This window comes from Mus musculus, chromosome 14 (assembly GCF_000001635.26).
Source record: "Mus musculus strain C57BL/6J chromosome 14, GRCm38.p6 C57BL/6J".
In the NCBI taxonomy this organism is placed as follows: Eukaryota; Metazoa; Chordata; class Mammalia; order Rodentia; family Muridae; genus Mus; species Mus musculus.
This window is the reverse complement of record NC_000080.6, coordinates 54,851,229-54,873,491: the sequence shown is the minus strand read 5'-3', so window position 1 is coordinate 54,873,491 and position 22,263 is coordinate 54,851,229. Positions and strand designations below refer to the sequence as shown.

The 22,263-nt window shown below is 44.1% G+C and overlaps 2 protein-coding genes across 9 annotated transcripts in view; one reads left to right on the top strand and one right to left on the bottom strand.

Moving 5' to 3' along the window:
* The first annotated feature begins 1,763 nt into the window (after positions 1-1,763).
* Homez (homeodomain leucine zipper-encoding gene) lies at positions 1,764-20,756 on the top strand. 5 transcript variants are annotated; one of them, XM_017316014.2, is made up of 3 exons: positions 1,772-2,610; positions 15,211-16,731; positions 17,781-17,945. In XM_017316014.2, exons 1-3 carry the CDS (start codon positions 2,526-2,528, stop codon positions 17,831-17,833), a joined length of 1,659 nt encoding a protein of 552 aa, XP_017171503.1. In that variant the 5' UTR covers positions 1,772-2,525; the 3' UTR covers positions 17,834-17,945. The 5 variants fall into 5 exon arrangements, with proteins under 5 accessions (XP_006519041.1, XP_017171503.1, XP_006519040.1 ...); XM_006518977.4 differs by lacking the exon at positions 1,772-2,610 and adding an exon at positions 9,026-9,551 and having other exon boundaries at positions 17,781-20,692; XM_006518978.4 differs by having other exon boundaries at positions 1,764-2,610; positions 15,211-17,944.
* Positions 19,382-22,263, bottom strand: part of Rnf212b (ring finger protein 212B) — a 70,770-nt gene continuing 67,888 nt past the window's right edge. For 2 of the 4 annotated variants that reach the window (XM_011245289.3, XM_006519865.3), the window contains one exon: positions 19,382-19,620. In XM_011245289.3, coding sequence (XP_011243591.1) covers positions 19,558-19,620 — 63 coding nt within the window. In that variant the 3' untranslated portion in view covers positions 19,382-19,557. The remainder of the gene's footprint in view (positions 19,621-22,263) is intronic. The other 2 variants (NM_001370899.1, XM_006519867.3) reach the window with 2 other exon arrangements.

Sequence of the window (22,263 nt, the reverse complement as noted above, 5' to 3'; positions counted from 1 at the left end):
AAAGCGGCACTGGGACTTGAGCACTGTTATTCCTGTTTTAGAAATAAGTCTAAGCTCAGTAATTTGTTCAGGACTGTAGGATTGTGATCCCAGGAAGTCCCACGAGTCTGTGTGTAACCGTGGTGGTATGTATTTTTTTTTCTTTAAAAACAAAATTAAAAACTTTGCTACATATCTACCATTTACCATAGGGAAAGACCATTGTTCCTCATTATGCTGTGCCTTCCTGTCCTCCAAAGGCCCCAGACTTTCCCCTGCTGTCTCCTGTGCCAGCATTCCAGCTCTGCAGGGTCAGCAAGCAGCATCCCACCTGCGTGCTAGAGAACTTGGAACCTACTGAAATGTCAGGCTCCATATAGGGGGGCTTCTGTCCTGGCTCTGGCCAACCCACCATACCATTGGGTGCACCTCCTTCCCTCCCTCCACATCCGTTACCCTTGCCCAGGTAAATTATTTGATGTTTCCTCAAGAATGGTTCCAAACTTAGGGTAACTGCTAGGTGTCTTTGCTGGGCTTTCTTCCTGGGACCTCCTGGTAGTATTGAGTGGGTGAGTATGAGCTTGGGCCAGGTCATAGGGCAAAGGTCATCATGAGCTCTCTGTAAGAGTACCATGGCTCATTCACACCCCTGTCTTCAGCTATATAGAACAGGAGTCTTAAAGTTTGTTTGTTTGTTTGTTTGTTTGAAGTTTTTGCTCATTGTTTGTTTTATTTTGTTTTTTGTCTTTTTTTCCAGACAGAGTTTCTCTGTGTAGCCCTGGCTCTCCTGGAACTCACTCTATGGCTTACATATAACCAATAAATAAATCTTAAAAAAAAAAAAGATTTACTTATGTGAGTACACTGTAGCTGTCTTCAGACACACATCAGAAGAGTGCGTCAGATCCCATTACAGATGGCTGTGAGCCACCACGTGGTTGCTGGGAATTGAACTCAGGACCTCTGGAAGAACAGTCAGTGCTCTGAGCAATCTCTCCAGCCCTTGTTTGTTTGTTTGTTTGTTTGTTTGTTTGTTTGTTTTAGAAGGAGTTTCTCTGCATAATACTGGCTATCCTGGAACTCATTCTGTAGACTAGGCTAGCCTCCAGCTGTAGACTAGGCTAGCCTCCAGCTCAGAGAGCCACCTGCATCTGCCTCCCGAGTGCCAGGATCAAAGGCACTGGCATAGAGGCCTTTTCTTAATTGAGGTTCTGTCCTCTCAGATGACTTTAGCTTGTGTCAAGGTGATAGTTTTATGAAACTAACACAATACCTTTCCCTCCTGAGCTATCTTTCCAGACCTACGGAGTCTTGGACATGTAAAAGTTGGGTGAGAAAGAGGTACACAGGTTGGTGACCCTGACACTCTAATCAGATCCTTTTATCATTTTGGACAGTGAGAAAGTTCGGAGGGCTAAACTCTAAGCTGCCTGGCACTCAGCTCTAGCTCTTGGTGCAGTTAAAAGGACCAGCTTGGGAGAAGCTAATGTCTTCTCTGGTCGGGATACCTCATTGTTTGGTGGCTAAGTTATATCCTGATGCTTAGGCAGTGCAAACATAAGTTCCATGTTTATCAAAGGGATCCCCGAAGCAAAGTAAGAACAATATGCTGAAGATAAGCAAGGACTTCTAGTCCAGAATGGATGGAAAGAAATCTTGAAGAAGTCCTTGAGAAGGATCGGGTCTTTTTTTTTTTTTTTTTTTTTTTTTTAAAGATTTATTTTTATTTATTATATGTAAGTACACTGTAGCTGTCTTCAGACACTCCAGAAGAGGGCGTCAGATCTTGTTACAGATGGTTGTGAGCCACCATGTGGTTGCTGGGATTTGAACTCTGGACCTTCGGAAGAGCAGTCGGGTGCTCTTACCCACTGAGCCATCTCACCAGCCCAAGGATCGGGTCTTAACAGAACTGGTTCCCACACATCTGAGTGATAAATAATGGAATCAGCCACATTGTAATGAAACAACAGCAGACCTGATAGGGAAGCCCTAGTCTGTAGTGTAATTCTAAGTAAAATCATGGTATCTAGGGTAAACGTTAGAACGAAGTGTTTTTCAATGTATCTTGGGTAAATGATAGAATGAATAGTTGTTTCCTAGAAGGACTTAGACCTGGAAGGAATTATTGTGGGAAACCTTGTTTTCTGTGATTTATAGAGGTACATGACTGAAGGCGCTTCACGACAGTCCCATGACTTTGGTCACAACAATCCTGGCACGCCCGGAGTGTCTCGCATCCTTGGGTACTGCAAACAGTGCACAATAAGCATGACGTCACAGAGGTGTGATGCTTCCTTCACCAAACATAGGACAGATCAGAGGCTTTGGTATGAGGAACTAAAAAACTAACTTCTCTGTAACCATCAATAAGTACTCCTTTGTCCAGTTGTTCAAGATGAAGTCTACAGTGGCTGGGCCCAACAAGGCCTTACTTCATCTTTGAGTGACCTTCTTTCTTTGATCATCACATGAGACTCAGAATACCGACACTGGTTGGAGCATAGTCACGGGCCTCCTCATTACATCATAATAGTCAAGCTGTGATGTCATTGCAGAGCGCCCACCCAGTACGTTTTGAAAGTGATACCATATATGAAGGAAGCATGAGGACCAGACACCCAGGGAGAGGTAGGTGGAGGGTGTGCAAAGGTCCTGTGGTACTATGTTCTTTCCAAACTTGGGCATCTTAGTTTGGTGGCAGGTTCCTCTGAACTCTTTCTTTCACAGAGAGCTTTCATGTAGCATTTACTGTTTCAAATCCACCCCAAATTCCCAACACCCGCACTTCTGATTGATTATTCAGCCTTTCGGCTCCCTTGAACTCTGGCATTTCTTAAGAGAGAAGACACAGAAAACTGGATGGAAACTGAACATGGTCATTTGGTCCCTGAAGTATACAACTTTTAAGAAGAAAATAAATACAAAATTGGTCATAAAGTGAACTTTTATAGAATGGAAAAATGCAAATCAGTTGTAGTTTTAAAAAAGCTGACAAAAAGTTACCTCTACCTGGCAAACAATTTTTTTTCTATATGTTTGGATACAAAAAGCCAGATTGAACTTTTTTGTTTTGTTCTTTGTAGTTTGAAACGAGGTCTCACTATATAGCCCTGGCTGTCCTGGAACTCACTGTATAGACCAAGCTGGCCTCAGACTCAGATCCACTTACCTCTGCCTCCTGAGCAATGGGATTAAAGGTATGCATCACCACACCTGGCTTATTTGTGTATGTTCAAGGCTCACACAAAGAGGCAGAGGACAACTTTTTGGAATGGTGCCCCTCTTCCAGGGTGTGGTTTCCTTAGAATCAAACCTAGGTCATCAGACTTGGCAGCAGGCACCTGTACCCACTGATCTGTGCCCATCCTGATGCACTGATAGCCTTTTCATAGAACAAGTAAATCACACTTACTGTAAAGAATTAAGTGCTGAACCATGGTGGCACATGCCTTTACTCCCAGCACTGGGGAGGCAGAGGCAGTTGAATTTCTTGAGTTCGTGGCCAGCCTGATCTACAGTGAGTTTCAGCACAGCCAAGGCTACAGAAAAATTCTGAATGTGGAAAAAACAAAAACAAACAAACAAACAAAAAAGGATTTCAGTTTTCTAGCATGTTAATTTTCAGCTTACAGTAATTAAAAAAAATTATCTTTACACCTTGTGATTGTTGTGGAATGTCCACCATAGAAGACTGCCCGGACATGGGTTTAAGCCAATAGGAAGTCTGTCAGTCAACTGGTAACTATACCAGTATAGTATCCAGAGTCCCAGTATAGCTCTGATTCTTTCTCAGGGTGAGCTTTTAAGCACAAAACCGTGTTGTCAGTTAACAAGAACAGCTAGACCGAAGTGAAACTAAAGCTAAGAAGCAAGGTTAGTGTATCTTCCGACTAGAACTGTATCGACTTTGGTGGATTAGGTCTTTGTTTTCATTTTGGCAGGAGGTGCTGTCTACAAGCTGAATCTTACAGCCTGAATGGCACTTCCATCATGGAGTCAGTTGTGCTAAGGTCTGGGGCCTGTTATCTCCAGATATAAAAATTTTCAAACCAGGCATAATGGCTCACACCTGTAATTCTAGCCCTCAGGAGGCCAGTAGAGGAGGATTGCCCAGAGTTCAAGACTAGCCTGGCAAGTGAGCCTTGGCTACTGTTGAGAACATGTCTTAAACGACAAACAATATTTTTGCCAGACTCGGACAAAATGGACCATTTATTTCATATATGGTGTAAGGTATTAGACTAGGGATGCCAGAACAAAATGGCAGAAATGAAGCATTTTGAACCTTTTCTTTTATCATCTATCTATCTATCTGTCTGTCTGTCTATCAATTTATTTATTTATTTATTTATCCATTTATCCATTTATCCATTTATTTATTTATTTATTTATTTATTTATTTATTTATTTATTTATTTATTTATTTATTTATTTTTGTGAGTGTTCTGTTTTCAGTGCTGGGGCTCCCACCTAAAGCCTGCAATCGCCTGGCAAGCACTCTACTCCCAAGCTAAGACCAGAAGCTCAGGGTGAAGATATTAATTTCATTCTGAGCTCTTTCCTTATCTTACAGTGTCCTCCATCCCCAGGCTGGGTCTCGACACAGTCCCTGAACTTGGCCTTGAATGTGATCCCTCTGCCTCTCAGAGTGCTGGGATTGCAGCTGTGTGCCATCATGCCTGGTGTCACTGCACCTTCCCATGACTTTCCGTTAACATTCATTCACAGCCATGGCAGAGTCTCCCTGTTAGGACAACAGTCACACTGTGTTAGAGTTTAAGACATTAATTACTGCTTCCAGGATCTCCAAATAGCTGCACTGTGAGGCAGTGGAGTTCCTACCGCTATTCCGCTGCTTTAAAAAGGAATAGGAAGGACAGTTCAGTCCAGAAACTGTGTCTGCCGTGGGATAATAAGTTTTTTTTTTTGGTTTTTTTTTTTTTTTTGCTTTTTTAAAAGATTTATTTATTTATTATCTGTAAGTACACTGTAGCTGACTTCAGACACTCCAGAAGAGGGCATCAGATCTCATTACGGATGGTTGTGAGTCACCATGTGGTTGCTGGGAATTGAACTCAGGGCCTCCAGAAGAGCAGTCAGTGCTCTTAACTGCTGAGCCATTTCTCCAGCCTAGGATAATAAGTTATTAATAGGCATAACTGAAAACCACGCAAGAATCCTTACTAAGCCCAAACTAAGTGTTTCCCAGCTCAGCCAATCTCAAAATGTCTATGGCATTCATTGCCAACTGACAAAAGAGGAAGTTTGATAGAGGGAGAACTAAGGAAGGAAGGACACACCAATCTTAATAAGTTAGCCTTGAACTAGGTATACTTCCAAAGGTTACGACAACTAACCACCCTCTTAACAAGTTGCTGGTCTTCTCAGGTGTTTTGCAAGAGGTCTGTTAAGAGAGAGACTCGAATTTCATCGGTTAATTGTTCCTCCAGTCAGCCAGTACCTCAGCCTTCAAAAGTCAAAAGGAGGACTTTTTTTTTAAACTTTAATTAATTTTTTTTTTTTTTTTTTTTGAGACAGGATTTCTCTGTGCAGCCCTGGCTGTCCTGAAACTCACTCTGTAGATCAGGCTGTCCTTGAACTCAGGAATCTGCTTGCCTCTGCCGTCCACTGCTGGGATAAAAGGCGTGCACCACCACTGCCTGGCAGACATTTTTTTAATGACCTCTTTTGTGTGTATGCCCGGGTGCATAAGTATGTGTATGAATGGGCTCATGCAATGGACGGTGTGGAGGTCAGAGGACAGCTTTCTGGAGTCAATTCTCTCCATCATGTGGGACCCAGGAACCTAACTGCTGGCATTCAGCTCAAGCCGTCAGGCTTGGCAGCAGGCGCCTTTACTGCTGAGACATCTTGTAAGCCTGAGAAAAAAGTTTCACCAAAGATGGGACATTAACATCTCTTGAGGATGACATGAGCCCCTAGCCTTAAGTACAATTCCTGGAAGAGTTGAGAAGGTTGTTATCCTGCTAAAGACAGGTTGTTTATTATTATTATTATTATTATTATTATTATTATTATTATTATTATTATTATTATTATTGTTATGCTTCGATGACTGCTCAGTAATTTCCACACCCAAGTCCACACCAACTTCTAAATCTAGAAGTTAAAACTCAGAGTAAGCCTTCTAGCCTCCTTGCTCCAGAACCAGGCACAGGGCTTTCTTCTTTTTGTGGTTTCTTTGCTCCCATCAACCCCCTCTCTTGATTATTTTACTTTGAAATGTTTTGAGTATTTTGTGCCATATGTGTCTGTGTGCCACATGCATGCAGTGCCCACAGGGGCCAGAAGAGGGCGCTAGATCTCCTGGACCTGGAGTTTCAGATGGTTGTGTGCCATCCTGTGAGTGCTGGCAATCAAACCGTACTCCTCTGCAAGGTCAGCAAGTGTTCCTACCCACGATACCAGTGCTCCAAACCGCTAACTCTTGGGGGTGAAGGTTTGAAAAATGAAACGTGATTGAAAGCTGTCACCTTTTAAATTTCTATGTGGGTCATCCTTGTTGGATGTAATTGGCCAGCCTTTCCAGAGTCAGGTGTTTGGTTCCCACAGACAGCTCCTCCCTCAGTTTTCAGCCCTTCAAGCACAGACTCTTCCCAAGCAATAGAGAGCTATGAGAGATTGATCTCCCCCTGGTAATTAAGGGCTGCCTAACTGAAATGTTCTATTTTCCCCTTCTTCATGTTCACTACCGAACAACAGGCATTGTGTTGTCACTCAGAAGAATGTCATGTAAAGAGCAACAGCTCTGACTCAAAGCCTAGTGGATAAAAGGTGCCTTAGATTTTTACCAACAAAGACTCAGGAGCCAGATGCTGGGATGAAAGCCTGCTAGCTCAAGAGAGGCAGAGAAAGCACCCAGCTGACCTTCCTTTATAGCCATAGTCTCACCAGTGATGCCCCTCTCTCATGATGCTTTTAAAAATCTCCTCCAAACTGAATGTCCCTCCCGTCTACTTCCTCTGGGTCTCAATATCTGATCCCCCTGACTCCCTCATACGATGTTGTTGTTTTTTTTTTTTTCTTAATAACCCTATGTTCACTTCCTGTTAACTGTTGCCTGCTCTGCCTTTGGACCTAAGGTGGACTTTATTTAATTCTGTTTACAGTATTCAAGCAGAAAGCTCTTGGATTAAAAGTGTAGGCTAAGACTGAGCCACACCACAACTAAAAACCGGGTTTTCCAGTAAATGACACAATCTTGGGGTTCCCAGTGTGATCAAATAACCCTGCAACACCTGACAGCTCAAAGAGGTCTTTTAAAAGGACCCCATTTTTCCTTGTTTACCCCCAGTGTCTTGGTCAGGCACTTGACAACATAGATGGCTTTTAATGTTGAGACTGAGTTCGTGAAATGAGGAAAGGGATTGGAGGCAAATAATAGGCTAGCAACAGAAAATACAGCCCAGCGTCAAAGCAGAGATGTTTAAGATGTCTGTCAGCCTGCAAAGAGCTCTAGGTTTTGGAGTGGAACCCTTAAAAAATGAAACGAGATTTGTATCTGGTTTCTTAGAGAGGAAGTGTGAAACGGAATGCTGTCCTTAGTGAATGGAAAACTTGTCCATTCCTGAATTCGGACTGTGGGTGGTTACCTGGAAGGAAGGAGATCCACACAATTGGGTCCATTGCCACTGAATTCATGAGGCTCCACCCACAGTTTACAGAAATGCTCATGGAGGTTGTTGGGGGGGGGAGCTCACAAGGCTCCCTCCATTCCCTGAGGGTATATAAACAGTTAACAAGTGTTGGGATGAGGGAGACACTTACTTCATTAGTACAGACACTGATAAATTGCTCGTACTTCTGTGAATAACGTGATTAAAGTCTGATTCACCAGCTGGGTGGTAGTGGTATAAGTTTATAATCCCAGAACTCAGGAGGCAGAGGCAGACGGATCTCTAAATTTGAGGCCAGCCTGGTCCACAAATCAAGTTCCAGGACAGCCAAGGACCAAGGCTACAGAAAAGAACACTGTCTCAAACACACACACACACACACACCATTCACTAAGCTATACTTGGGTGGAGTCATCCTTTGGCCATCTTTGATAGCCATTTGAATTTTTTGTTAAGATTTATTTTTTAAACGTATGGGGGGGTGGGGGCAACAACATGGGACAGTGTCAGCGCACACGCTCACACAAGGTCTAGAAGAGGGCTTCAGACCGGATAGAGCTGGAGGTACAGCTGACTGTGATATAGGTGCTGGGAATCTATCTCAGGTCCTCTGTCAGAGTAGCATGTGCTCTTAACCCCTGAGCCATCTTTTCAGCCTCCATTTGAGTTCATGTGACAGTAGGTAAGGAAGAGTCGACGGTGAGGTCTGAGAATACAAGCAAAGACTGATACTGCCCTTTTCTTTCTTTTTTTTTTTTTAAAGATTTATTTATTTATTATATGTAAGTACACTGTAGCTGTCTTCAGACACACCAGAAGAGGGCATCAGATCTTGTTACAGATGGTTGTGAGCCACCATGTGGTTGCTGGGATTTGAACTCCGGACCTCTGGAAGAGCAGTCGGGTGCTCTTACCCACCAGCCCTCTTTTTTTTTTTTTGTTTTGAGACAGGGTTTCTCAGTAGACCAGGCTGGTCTCGAACTCAGAAATCCGCCTGCTTCTGCTTCTGAAGTGCTAGGATTAAAGGCATGTGCCACCACTGCTCGGCTGATATTGCCTTTCAGCCAGGGCTATACAGAGAAACCCTGTCTCGGGGGAAAAAAAAAAGTGACCCAAATAACCAAGATTGAGCTTCAAATGTCAACAACACAAGTCACTTCAGAAGTGCTGTTTCCAAGTACAATGGGAAATCCTAAATATTCTAAATTTGGTTGAGAACTTTGTACCCCCAAGTATGGAGAGTATGGTTTAGTGAACAGCACATCTTACTACACCCTAACAGCGAATCCCAGAGTATTTCGTCACTGAGAATACTTTCGCCACATTGACCTCAAAAGTGACCGAAGTCCTGGGTACTTAAGATGCTCGTCTTTCTGGGGGCTAAACATCTGATCCTTCTTGTGCGCATTCTCCGTGGTTTTAAGCGTTTCGTCACGGCTGCCGCTGCTGGTAGCGCTTGTGCTCCAGTTTGACTGGTGGTAGATGTTTTAAAAGGTCTTCCGAGGGCCTTCCTGCGGGACCGGGGGCCAGTTCAGTAAAGAACTTTGGAAGGACCACAGGATGCAGAGGTCCACTGCAGACGCCGAGTCCAGGAAGACATGTTCCCAGCCCCACGCGCCTACACTGACCGGTTCTCCGCAGCCAATCGCGGACCTCTGCTGGGACCCACGCAGCCAATGGCGGACCCAGTACGTTGTGCATCAGCCCGCCCACCAATCCGGACCTCGGCTCCGCCTCCGCCTCCGCGCCGCACTGGTAGGGGCGGAGCGCCTCGGTCCAGGGGTAGGGGGCAGCGGCGGTCCAGGGCTTTGCGTGGCGCCAGGAGCCGGGCGTGCCGCAGCCCCTCGCCCTCTTGGATCCTCTGTCCTCTTCCCCCTTCCCGCCCCGGCCCGCAGTGCGAGGCTGGGAGCCGCCGCCCGGGGCCGCGCCGTGGTGAGTGACCGACCCCCCCAGCCCCTGGGCCTGCCTCCCGGCCGGTGCGAAACCTCCGACCCTCAGAGCCCCATCCTCGTGGTGGGAGGAGAATCCTCCGTTGGAAGTCGTCGGGTTCTGTCCCTCTTTCCTCCCCTGGACTTTCGAATCTGTGTTGTTGTAACTGGGGGAGGCTAAGGAGTGTGTGTAGTGGGGGGATGGGAAAGGTTGGGTCGGGACGCCCTCTGTGAGGATGCAGGTTCACCTGCCTCCTGGAGCTGACCGCCCCATGTACTTGAAACTTTTTGTTCTCTGACCCAGTTCCGGGCCCTTCAGATGCCTCCCGGGCTTCCCCTGTCCCCATGACTACCTCCTGGCGACCTCAACAGGCATTTACAACTAGACCTCACTTATAGGGAGCAGTGCCATTTGGTAATGAAAGGTTAAAAGGAAAAAACCCACAACTGGCCCCCGACTCTTGTGCCCCACCAACCGGAAAACGAAAAGGCCTCACAGGTTCCTGGTGTTGCAACTCAGACTTGTCAGCTGGAAGAAAACTCAAGCTTGAGACTTGTCTGAAAATCAGTGTGGGCCAAGATCGATGCATATTATGAACTCTTAGTCATGTCTCAAATCCATTTATATTGTTAGGATAGGTAGACAGCAGTAGTTGCAAAAGCCAGAAATCAAAAAACTAAGATACATGAATTATCCTAAACCTTACAATTGAAAATAAATATTACCAGTCTTTAGTGTATTGTTTAACTCCTCTTTTTAGTATTAATTGCACACTGAGAACTTTTAAAACTATGAATGCCGGGGCCTAGCAAACACAGAAGTGGATGCTCACAGTCAGCTATTGGATGGGTCACAGGGTCCCCAATGGAGGAGCTAGAGAAAGTACCCAAGGAGCTAAAGGGATCTGCAACCCTATAGGTGGAACAACATCATGAACTAACCAGTATCCCGGAGCACTTGACTCTAGCTGCATATGTATCAAAAGATGGCCTAGTCTGCCATCACAGGAAAGAGAGGCCCATTGGACTTGCAAACTTTATATGCCCCAGTACAGGGGAATGCCAGGGCCAAAAAGTGGGGGTGGGTGGGTGGGAGAGTATGGGGGACTTTTGGGATAGCATTGGAAATGTAAATGAGGAAAATACCTAATTAAAAAAAAGAAAAAGAAATAATTAAAAAAACTATGAATGCCTATGTCCCAGTCCATTAATCAGAAGAGCATGGGACGGAGGTGGCCTTTTAAGTTTCTCAGGTAATTCTAGTATGCCACTCTAGGAGAGAGCTACTCACTTTGATTATGTTATTTCCAGTTAGGCTTTCTTTAAAGTGAAGTGAGATTGGACCTTTGGAAGCTATCTGAGTTGGAACATACGTCACTCTTCCACAGTCGCCTTGCCCTCTCCTAACTGGGCAGGGTTTTAATACATATTCTTGAATTAGTTCTCCAAAACATTTAATTTTTGTGTTTATACAGTTTTGCTCACGCTGGCCTCAAATTTGCGATCCTCCTGCCTCAGCATGCTGAGATGTCTTAGCTTCCACATTTTCATAGATTTGCATGATGTTTTAATTATGTTATTATAGATACCCAGATATGACCCAGAAATGGGCAACTGTGTGGGGGCATAAACAGTTGGAGAAGCACACTGTTTCAAGCAAGCCAGTGTGTTGTACTAGATACTAGCTAACCTTGAGTATCCAGGACACTGGATATTGATCATGTATGTAATCTAGTGGGTCACTTGAACCATTTAGCATCTTTCCCATCCCATCTGGTACCACAAATACCCTGTCCCTTCTAGGCAGCCGTTATTCTTGTCTCCCACTCTTTCCATTCATTTTCATTAAGTTGCTTGTTCACTTTTAAGTCAGCTATCGCACTGCCTTCATTAAGTCAGGAAGACTTATAAAACAGAGATCTGAAGGTGACCTCTTGGCATTGGTGTGTGCAAGTGTGACATTGGGCATACATTTTTAAGTTACACATTTTGGAAAGTCTGACTCATAAAAAAAAAAGATTGATTTGTGTGTGTCTGTGTTTGTGTTTACTACGTACAATAAAGCCCATGAAAACCAGAGGGCTTTGGATCCCCTGAAACTGGAGTTACAGGTGGCTATAAGTCACCTAATATGGGTGCTTGGAACTGAGCCCGTGCTGAGCCACCTCTCCAGCCCAAAGCTCTATGATTTTTATCTGATTCTCAAAGAAGTTGATGATGTAAAAAGTTTAGAAGCACCTAAGTTAAACATCACAAAAGTCCTTAAGGCCTTTAACACTCACTAGACTCGCCAGACAGACCTGAGGCAGTATTTCAGATCTTTGAATAAAGACTTAGGAATTGAGCAGGATCATATCCAGTTTTCTGCTTTATCTTCTGTTTTAGTACAAGCCTATGTTCAACTGAACGTTCCAAAGTCCTTTTTTTTCCTACCATAGAATGGACAACATCTAAATTTCAAGTCTAGGCTGCTTGGCCTTTCTGTCTGTCTGAGGATGTTAGAAATCAAAGGGAGAGAAAAGTGTCACAAGTGTATTTTTTTTTAAAGATTTATTTATTTATTATATGTAAGTACACTGTAGCTGTCTTCAGACACACCAGAAGAGGGAATCAGATCTTGTTACAGATGGTTGTGAGCCACCATGTGGTTGCTGGGATTTGAACTAAGGACCTTTGGAAGAGCAGTCGGGTGCTCTTACCCACTGAGCCATCTCACCAGCCCCCACAAGTGTATTTTTTAAGTTAACGACTATGCAGAATAATATATCTGGCATCTGGAATAAGGATGCAGTTGTGATTATTCATAATAGGCTTTACCACTACCATCTCTGCCCAGGTAGAAACACTCCAGTTTTGATTCTTTCTCTATCCAGTCCAAAATGGAGACACAGAAACTGTTAAGAACACTGGTCTATCCTCCTTGTCACTCTTGTTTTTGAGACAGTCTCTTTCCATTGTGCCATTGTGGCTGGCCCCTACTCGTCATTCTTATGAGCCATCCTGGTTGTAGTGTGCTCCTGATTGAAAGACAGATTCTTCCAGAGAATCACCAGCTACAAGGAGAAGTCTTGATTCTAGCTGGGTGTAGTGGCACACACCTTCAGTCTCAGCACTTGGGAGACATTATGCCGCATGTCTATAGCCCTTTTTTTCTTTTTTCCATTTTATTTTACATTTATGGATGTTTTGTTGCACTTATGTCTGTTCGGTACATGCATGCAATGCTCACAGAGGCCAGAAGAGGGCATCAGGTGTCCTGGACCTGGAGTCACAGATGGTTGTGAGCCACCTTGTAGATGTTAGAACTGAACCTGTGTCCTCTGAAGAGCAGCCAGGCACTCTTAAGCACTGAGTATTCTCTCCAACACTTAATATATTTTTTTCAAAGCAGCAAAATCCATTCTGAAATTGTTTCAAAACCTCCAAATACAGCATATAAAATCATGGGGCTGGAGCTGTATGTAGCTTATTGTTAAAATGCTTGGCCACCGACTCCTGCCCAGTTTAGACTTCCCAGGTAAGGGTACCCTTTTCTTTGATAAGAAACTAAGCCTTAGGTGAAATAACTTGGCTAAGGACAAATAGCATTCTAGAAAGCAGGGAGGCTGCAGTTAACCTCAAGTCTGCTATAGACCAAACCTTTATCTCCCAAAGCTGCTGTTTCTGACTGTATAATGCCTAGCACACTACAGATGCCCGATGACAACATGCGGCTTTTCTGTAAGCACAGCCTTCTTTACAGAGGAAGAAAATGGAGCGAAGAGTCATTAGGGTTTCAGTGACTTACCCAGAGCTAGATGCTAAGTGGCAGGAGCTTGGAATTCATAAGCTGCCTCCTCACCGGTAAAATGCCCTTCAAGTACAATCCTTTTAGGATCTGCATGGCTTCTGGCCTGCTAGGTTTGATTGTCAGAAGCTGTGGCAAGCTAACACCAGGACGAATGATCAGTGTTGTAATCCTCAAGCCTCTAGGGGGCCGGCTCAGCGGTTAGGAGCACTTGCTGCTCTTGCAGAGGACCTGGGTTCGATTCCCTCACCCACATGGCGGCTCCCAACCAACTGCAAGTCCACTTCCAGGAGTTCTGATGCCCTCTTCTGATCTTTGAGGGCACCAAGCACACACATGGTGGATATGTACATGCAGATCAAAGTTACAAAATAAAATCTCAAAATACTTTTATAGAGTAAAATAAAGCCCCTAAGCCCCCACCTTTTGGAGCACTTGCCTAGGCTAGAGAAGGTCTCCAAAGAAGTGACCACAGTATACACTGTCTTTGTGGACTCGAAATCTGTCAGTTAGTAGCATTTAAGTAGGAGTCTTATCCTATCCTGGACAGACAAGAAGTAATATAAACACCAGTGGGATTTCTCCGAGAATATAATGTGACGTGATAAAGTATTTCTAATACCTAAGGAGGGAGCTGAATTACAGTGTTACAGAATGGGGTGGAGATGGCTCAGTGGTTAAGAGCACCCACTGCTCTTCCAAAGATACCAAGTTCAATTCCCAGCAACCACATGGTTCACAACCATCTGTAATGGGATCTGATGCCCTCTTCTGGTGTGTCTAAAGGAAGCAACAGTGTACTCATATAAATAAAATAAAATGAATTTAAAAAATACTAAAAAAAGAAGTTACAGAATATTCAGAGAACAGATTTTTGCCAGGCATTGAGGAATGAATAGGTCCCCTTCCCACAACCCTGGGAGCTGTTTAGTGAGCCTGTCCAGCTGGTTTTGAGGAGAAAGCTGGACTGAAGAGATAAGAACAGGAGCCCTTTTGCCCTTTGTGGAGTAGGCTATTAATGGGGAAGGGGTCATCTCTGGGCTCTGTAGGCTGAGCTGTGAGAGGTGACAAAGACCCAGGGAGGGGACTAACCTTTACTAAGCCCTCTCCACAAGATCTAGCACAAGGGGAATAAGGTTCTTTTATACCAAGGTTTCCTCCTGGGATGGGAAAGTCCCTCTAGAGTTTAGGGCTTTAATGTCCTATGAACAGTTTCCTGTTCCCAGTACCCGGCACCACAAAAACGGGGTGGGCATTTTTTAGGGCTGGGCAGAGTACCCCACCCTGTTTTGTTGTTACTTGCTCTTTGTGTGTTTTGAGACAGTTTTAGGTAGTTCGGGCTGTCCTTGAACTCCTGGTCCTACTGACTGTCTCCCAAGTGCTGGGATCATGGGTTTGTACTCCTGTGCCTGGCTTGATCGGCTGTTTACCTGTCTCCATGTTCTGGAAGTAATCCGAGATTATTAAGCATTAAAGAGTGGTCAATCTGAGATTTCAGCATGAGGTTTTGTGGTTAAGTACAGTCTGAGTACTGTTCCATGAACTTGAAGGTGAGAGTTGACTGATAGTTGTCAGAAGCAAAACTGAAGTTGGAACAGTAAAGGCTGTGGGAGGATAACTTTTTCCTCAGCCTCTAAAGACAGATTTTTGTCATGTGGCTTAGGGTCATTTTTATCCAAGCTTCTATGTATGGACCTTGTGTTTAATACAAAGAATACAGGAATTACAGCAGGTTCTGATGACTTGACAAGATTGTGAAAATTTTGAAATGATTTAGGCATTTTAGGAGCAATACAACATGATTCAAATAGAAATTGTTTGGTTTCAGCAGTTTGGCAAAGATTAAATGGTGACGGGATGGCTTCTTTTCTTACAGCTGTCTCTGAAGGGTACAAACCAGAGCACGACATGAGTCCTAATAAAGATGCCAGCAGTCTCAACAGCTCTGCAGCAGGGCTTGTCTGTCTCCCGCCAGTCTCAGAGGAGCTACAGCTTGTGTGGACTCAAGCCATCCAAACCAGTGAGCTGGATGGAAATGAGCACCTGCTACAAGCCTTCAGCTACTTCCCCTATCCAAGCCTGGCAGATATCGCTCTCCTCTGCCTGCGGCATGGGCTGCAGATGGAGAAGGTAAAGACCTGGTTCATGGCCCAACGTCTCCGCTGCGGCATTAGCTGGTCATCTGAAGAGATAGAGGAGACTCGTGCCAGAGTGGTGTACCACCGAGATCAGCTCCTTTTCAAGTCTCTTCTCTCTTTCACACAGCAGTCAGTGAGGCCCCCACAGGAGAGGCCTCCAGTGCTCCGTCCGGAGCAGGTTGCTCTTGGACTGAGTCCTCTGGCGCCTAGTGAGCAGCCCACTCATATGAAAGGATTGAAGGTTGAGCCTGAGGAGCCCTCTCAGGTATCACAGCTGCCACTGAATCATCAGAACGCTAAGGAGCCTCTGATGATGGGCAGCAGAACATTCTCCCACCAATCAGACTGTCAGGATCTTCAGATCAGTGGCCTCTCTAAGGAGCAGGCAGGCAGAGGTCCTGACCAGTCATGTGGAAAGACTGCTTCCTGGAATCACTTCACAGCTGTCCATCAGCCAGATAAGCCCGCATCGGTCTCATTACTTGATAATAGTTGTAAGGAGGAATCCGAACCTAGTGGAATACCTCCATCTTCCTCTACCTCTTCTCCCTCTTTCCAGGCATTGGCTAATGGAACCACTGCCACCCCTAAGCCCCTCCAGCCTTTGGGTTGTATCTCACAGTCACTCTCACCTAGTAAGAAGGCACTGTCTCCACAAGTAGAACCACTCTGGCCCCAAAGGCTATGGAATAACTCAGAACCAAATTCAGCTGGCCCCACAGAATACCTTTCCCCAGATATGCAACACCAGCGAAAGACTAAGCGGAAAACCAAAGAACAGTTGGCCATCCTCAAATCCTTTTTCCTACAGTGCCAATGGGCACGACGAGAAGATTACCATAAATTAGAACAGATCACTGGTTTACCTCGCCCGGAGATCATTCAATGGTTTGGTGACACACGATATGCCTTGAAGCATGGACAGCTGAAATGGTTTCGGGACAATGCAGTACTTGGTACCCCTAGTTTTCAAGATCCAGCCATTCCTACACCTTCAACTCGTTCCTTGAAAGAATGGGCCAAGACACCACCTCTACCAGCCCCACCGCCCCCACCAGATATACGACCTTTGGAGAAGTACTGGGCAGCCCACCAGCAGCTGCAGGAAGCTGATATCCTTAAACTGAGTCAGGCATCACGACTAAGCACTCAGCAAGTGTTGGACTGGTTTGACTCTCGATTGCCTAAGCCAGCAGAAGTGGTAGTTTGTCTAGATGAAGAAGACGAGGAGGATGAGGAGGATGAACTGCCAGAAGATGGTGAGGAAGAGGAGGAGGAGGAGGAAGATGATGATGATGGTGATGATGATGTCATCATATGGGACTGAGGGAGGCTGAGGCAAAGGGGAGTCTTTACTGAAATATTAACCAACTTAGTGACTGTTCAAACCTTTTTGAAATTGCTCTTGTAAAAAGTTTTGTGTTCCTGTGTAGGCAAAGGGGGTAATCTGCAGTAAACTGGAGAGGGTGACCAGGACAAACTGAAGTATTGGATCAACACAAATCCAATTCTCCAGCCTCCGTGTAGAGAGAGTTTGGGATCTGGGCAGATACTGGCTGAAAAGAGCTCTTGCTTTGCTCTTGCTCCTTAGGACTCTTTAAGTCGTGTCTCAGCCCCACATCTACAGGGAACCTGAATGGAGAGAAGTATTGTGATCCAATTGATCCCAGTGCACCCCAGCATTTGTCAGAGACTCCTTGTGCCTGGCCTGTCTTTCTGAGCACATGTTCAGGCACACTGCAGCTAGTGTTTGCAGGGTCTTGGCTTTATAACAGGCACATCGTCAGACCCCTGATAATGTCTGACTCGATTTGTCACTAATTCACAGCAGCCTGTTCTTGCTTTTGACACTGGGGCCAATCTGCTCTCTACCATTTTATTTCTATGAAATCCCCTCTTTGCTTACTATTGTCTCAGGGTAAATCTTTACATAGAGAGTTTGTGAAACTTTTTAATAATCAGAGTGTGAATATTAGCCTGTGTATTTATTGGAGGCGGGGATGAGCCGGCATAGTGACTGTGACTACTATACTTGGCAGGTAGAGGCAGGAGGATCAAGGGGTTCAAGGTCAGCCTTGACTACATATGAAGTTAAAGGCCAACCTGGACTATGTGAGACTCTGTTTTGAAACATAACAGTGAGTCAGAGGAGAAGGGCGGTGGGGTAGTTACAGGTTTGGATTTACAAACCTGACACTATTTTCTGCCCAGATTGATATAGATTGTTTGGTTGGTTTTTTAATTATTTTTTCCTTTTTTAACTAGTGCTTCAATTTGTATCTAACAAGAGATGTTTCCCTCTTTATAGGATCTGTCTTGTGGACAGAAGGACCATGGTCTTCTAACTCAATGATGTTCTAGAACTGGGAATTACTGGTAACAATTGGTTAGTCATCTGAAAATAGAGTGCAAGACCCAAATTGCTTAATAATAAAAAAAGGCCAAAAATAAAATTGTTTCTTTTCTCCACTTTGCCACTTCTGTGTTTCAAGATTTATCTCCGTCTATCTATCCATCCACTTTCCTTTAGGTATATGAGTACACTGTTGCTGTCTTCAGACACACCGGAAGGGGGCATAAGATCCCACTACAGATGGTTGTGAGCCACCATGGGGTTGATGGGAATTGCACTCAGGACCTCTGGAAGAGCAGTGTTCTTAACTGCTGAGCCATCTCTCTAGCCCCATCTTCACTTTCTTAAATGCTTGTCTTGAACTCACTGTGAAGCCATGGCTGCTGCTGTTCTTATCTTCCTGTTTCCATCTCCTAAACGCTGATTAGAAGTATGTGCCATTATGCCCAGCTTATGCAGTACTGGGGATCAAACCAGGCCTTTATGTATGGTAGGCAGGTACTCTGCCAACTGGGCTACATCTGTACCTAGCCTGAGTCTAGGAATTTAATGCTGGCATGTAGCCCAGTGGTAGACCTCTTACCTAGCATGTGTGACACCCTAGTTTCAAGCCCAGCATCACTTTAAAATCATTTCTGGTTTAGTTTATTTTTTTAAAGAGTTAGTCAGGACACGCTGCAGTAGATAAAAATTGAAGACAGTAATTCAGCATCTATTGCTACATGCATGGTTTGCAGCCATCAGATGACAAGGTTTATTGGCCCTCCAGCAGTGACAACAGGTTGTAACTCCACTTGCTCATCCTACCATTTGAGAAACTATTTTAGCAAGAGTGGCAGAAGCCATAAAAGGGTATGTTAATGATTTTTTTCCTCTTTATTAGTCTATATACCTTACTAAGGTGGAAATCTACCTGTTGTCAAAGCTGGAAATGTATTCTACCTATTGTTTGGATAAAGGAAAATCAGAACATTTCATAGCAGCTGGGTGTAGAACAATAGGTAAAAAGTATAATACATGAGGGTGGGGAACAGTTGTTTATTAACATTGGCCACAGGATAGCAACGTCCAGAGCTAAGCAGTGAAATCCAGAAATGAACCAGGATAAATATATTATCTAGTCTTCCTATGCCAAAGCATGAGGCTAAGGATTTTTGCAACCTTAGTCTCAAACTAGGAAATGAAAGGCCGCACATATGGGAGAGATGAAGATCTTCCTGAAGCCCTGGGGAAGACAGCCACTGAGATGGCACTTGCCACCAAGTCTAGAGACTTGAGTTGGATCCCCAGGACTAACTTTGTTGGAAAGAACTGACTCCTGCAAGTTGTCCTCAGACCCCCCACAAGTACGTACACAAAGTAAACAAAACCCAGGGGGCTGGAGACGTGGCTCAGCAGTTTAGTATGCTTTGTGCCGGGCTCCCCAGCACCCATGTCAGTCAGCTCACACGCTGCCTATAACCCTGGCTTTAGGGGATCATACACCCTCTTCTGGTCTCTGAGGGCACCTGCATCACAGGCACCCATATGCAAGTAGTATACCCTCATACAACACACACAGTTTTTAAAAATTTTTTTAATGTTTGGAGAGAAAGACATGTAAGATAACGTTCAAGAAAACAAGCTGCAGACTGAAACCAGGAACCAGCAAGTGCCCATAGCCCCTGAGAGAACTGGACACTGCAGGCCAACCTTGAGCATTATGCACAGAGCAGACCTGGAAGAGGGATGTCTATCTGGAAATGTTCCATCCGTCTTTCCTGGCTAGTCCCATCTGCCTCTGTTGGTAGAACGTCTGCAGCAGAGAACAGATTTGCATGTTATGACAATACAGACTACTAAAGGTGTCCTACCAATAAAGTTTTATTGAACAAAATCAACTGCTACTGCTTCTCCATGGTTTTTCCTCATTGTATGATGACTAACTTACAAACAAAAAGAAATTTTGTTTGAGACAGGGTCTCATTATTGCTATTGCTATGTAGACCATGGCTGGCCTTGAATTCACAGCAATCTGCCTGCTTCTGTTTTCCAAAAGGGCAGGGATTAAAGGTGCCACCATGCCCAACCTAGATTAAGAGCTGATGCGTCCTGTGAGACAAGGCCTTTGTTGTTACTGAAGAAACTGTACGCTTCAGTGCTTGATGATGATGATGTAAAATATCTGAGGAACTTTGGGAAGATTTGGAACATCTGACTACTGTATCAAAAGACAATTACCAGGGAGGCAAAGATCTTACACCTCTAGTGATGTGGTACTTTTCAGTAACTATTTTTAACTTTATAATGTTTTATTTTGAAGTTTTCATATTTATGGATGTTTTGTTGAATGTATTTCTGTGCTCAGAGACAACTCTGGAGATCCCCTGGGACTGGAGTTACAGAGGATTGTGATCCACCATGTGGGTGCTGGAATCGAACCCAGGTACCCTGGAAGAGCAGCCACTATTCTTAACTGCTGAATCATCTCTCCAGTCCCAATAGGTTTTGTTTTAAAACAGTAGTTCTTAACCTGTTGGTCTCCACCCCTTTCGGGTCAAATGACCCTTTCACAGGAGTCACATATCAGATATCCTGCATATCAGATATTTATATGATTCATAACAATAGCAGAGTTACAGTTATGAAGTAGTAATAATTCTATGGTTGGGGTCACCACACATGAGGGACTGTATTAAAGGGTTACAGCAGTAGGAAGGCTAGGAACTACTGTTTTAAAGGATAGACCAGAATAATGAACCTGTCATCCAATATCAACAAAACTCGTGGCTAATATTTATTGTTCTTTCTATTGCTTCCTTTTAGTAAATTATACTAAAGCAAAATCTAGATACCATTTAACTTCATAAAATTTTTATTTACATATATATGGATATGTACTTGTTTGTGTTTGTGTATTTGTGAGTAAATACAAAGTCATCAGACCTGAAATATTTCTCATGTTTACAGTTCTTTTAATAACTTCAGGGAATAGTACACACCTTTAATCCCATATTCAGGAAGCAGAGGCAGGCAGATTTGAGTTTGAGGCCAGCCTAGTCTACAGTTCTAAACCAGCCAGGGTTTCAAGTGAGAGCCTGTGCCAGGAAAAAAAAAGTCTTTAATAGTGCCCAACAGACTAAGATTCCTCAACTGTCTCATAGAAGCAGGGTTTTTTGTTTGTTTTGTTTTTGAGATAGGGTTTTATCTCAAAACTTGTAGCTAGTCAAAATAATCTTGAACACCTTGATCTCTCAGGTGCTGGGATGACAGCTATGTATCACTCTATCCAGATAGAAATAACTGTGTCTTAACAAGATTCAACTTGGGGCCACATGCTTTTAGATCTCCTGCATTCCTTCCAGGTTTATATCTATGAGAGGAGGCTGCTCCTCCAGTGTTACTTCTTACAGCTTAAATCCCAGCCTTTTCTTTTGTTGGTTTTGAGACAGCTTCAGTTATCTCAATCTGGCCTTGAGCTCCTAATATTCCTGCTTCTCCTCCCAAATGCTGGGATCGCAGGTATGTGTCATTATGCTGGGTTCATGATATCTTAAAACAAAACAAAAACAGCAGCACCAGCAACAACTCTTCCCTTCCTCTCTTCTCTCTATTGAGACGTGGGCCTTGAACCTGATATGTAAGCAAGGATACCTTTGAACTTCTAGTCCCTCTCCTATGTGCAAATACCTAGATTTATGAAATGTAGGGGGTTGAACCCAGGACTTAGCACATGCTGGGCATGCACACGACCAGCTAAGCACATTCTTAGACCTTTTTTTTTTTTAAAAAAAATTGTTTTAAATTTATATACAAGGAGTTTCATTATTAAACCTTAATTTCTTTTTATTCTCTTGTTTTAGTTTTAGGGATTGGTATCATCCAGGGCCTGGTGGATGCCAGGCAAGCATACTTACTGTTGACCTATATTCCTATATAGACCTGGTTTGTCAATTCTTTGAGACAAGGTCTCTAGCCAGCCTGGTCTAGAACTTGCTGTTATAACTCAAGATGGACTCAAACACGTGATTCTCCTACTTCATCTTATGAAACTCTGGGATTATAGGTAGCCTATACCACATACCATACCCCTACCTACTTTTCATTTTTCAGGCAGCATTTTTGTTTTGTTTTGTTTTGTTTGTTTTTTCGAGACAGGGTTTCTCTGTGTAGCCCTGGCTGTTCTGGAACTCACTTTGTAGACCAGGCTGGCCTCGAACTAAGAAAACCGCCTGCCTCTGCTTCCCAAGTGCTGGGATTAAAGGCATGCGCCACCACCGCCCAGCTCTTATCCAGGTTGGTTTTGAACTTGTGTTTCTTTTTGCTTGAACTCTCTGAGTAGCTTGAATTACAGGCTTTTGCTCCCAGGCCCTACTTAAATTTTGATTCCTTGCTGATAAAGCATCTTAGATTATGGAAATAAATATATCCCAGTCTTACTATCTAGGAGCTATTCCTT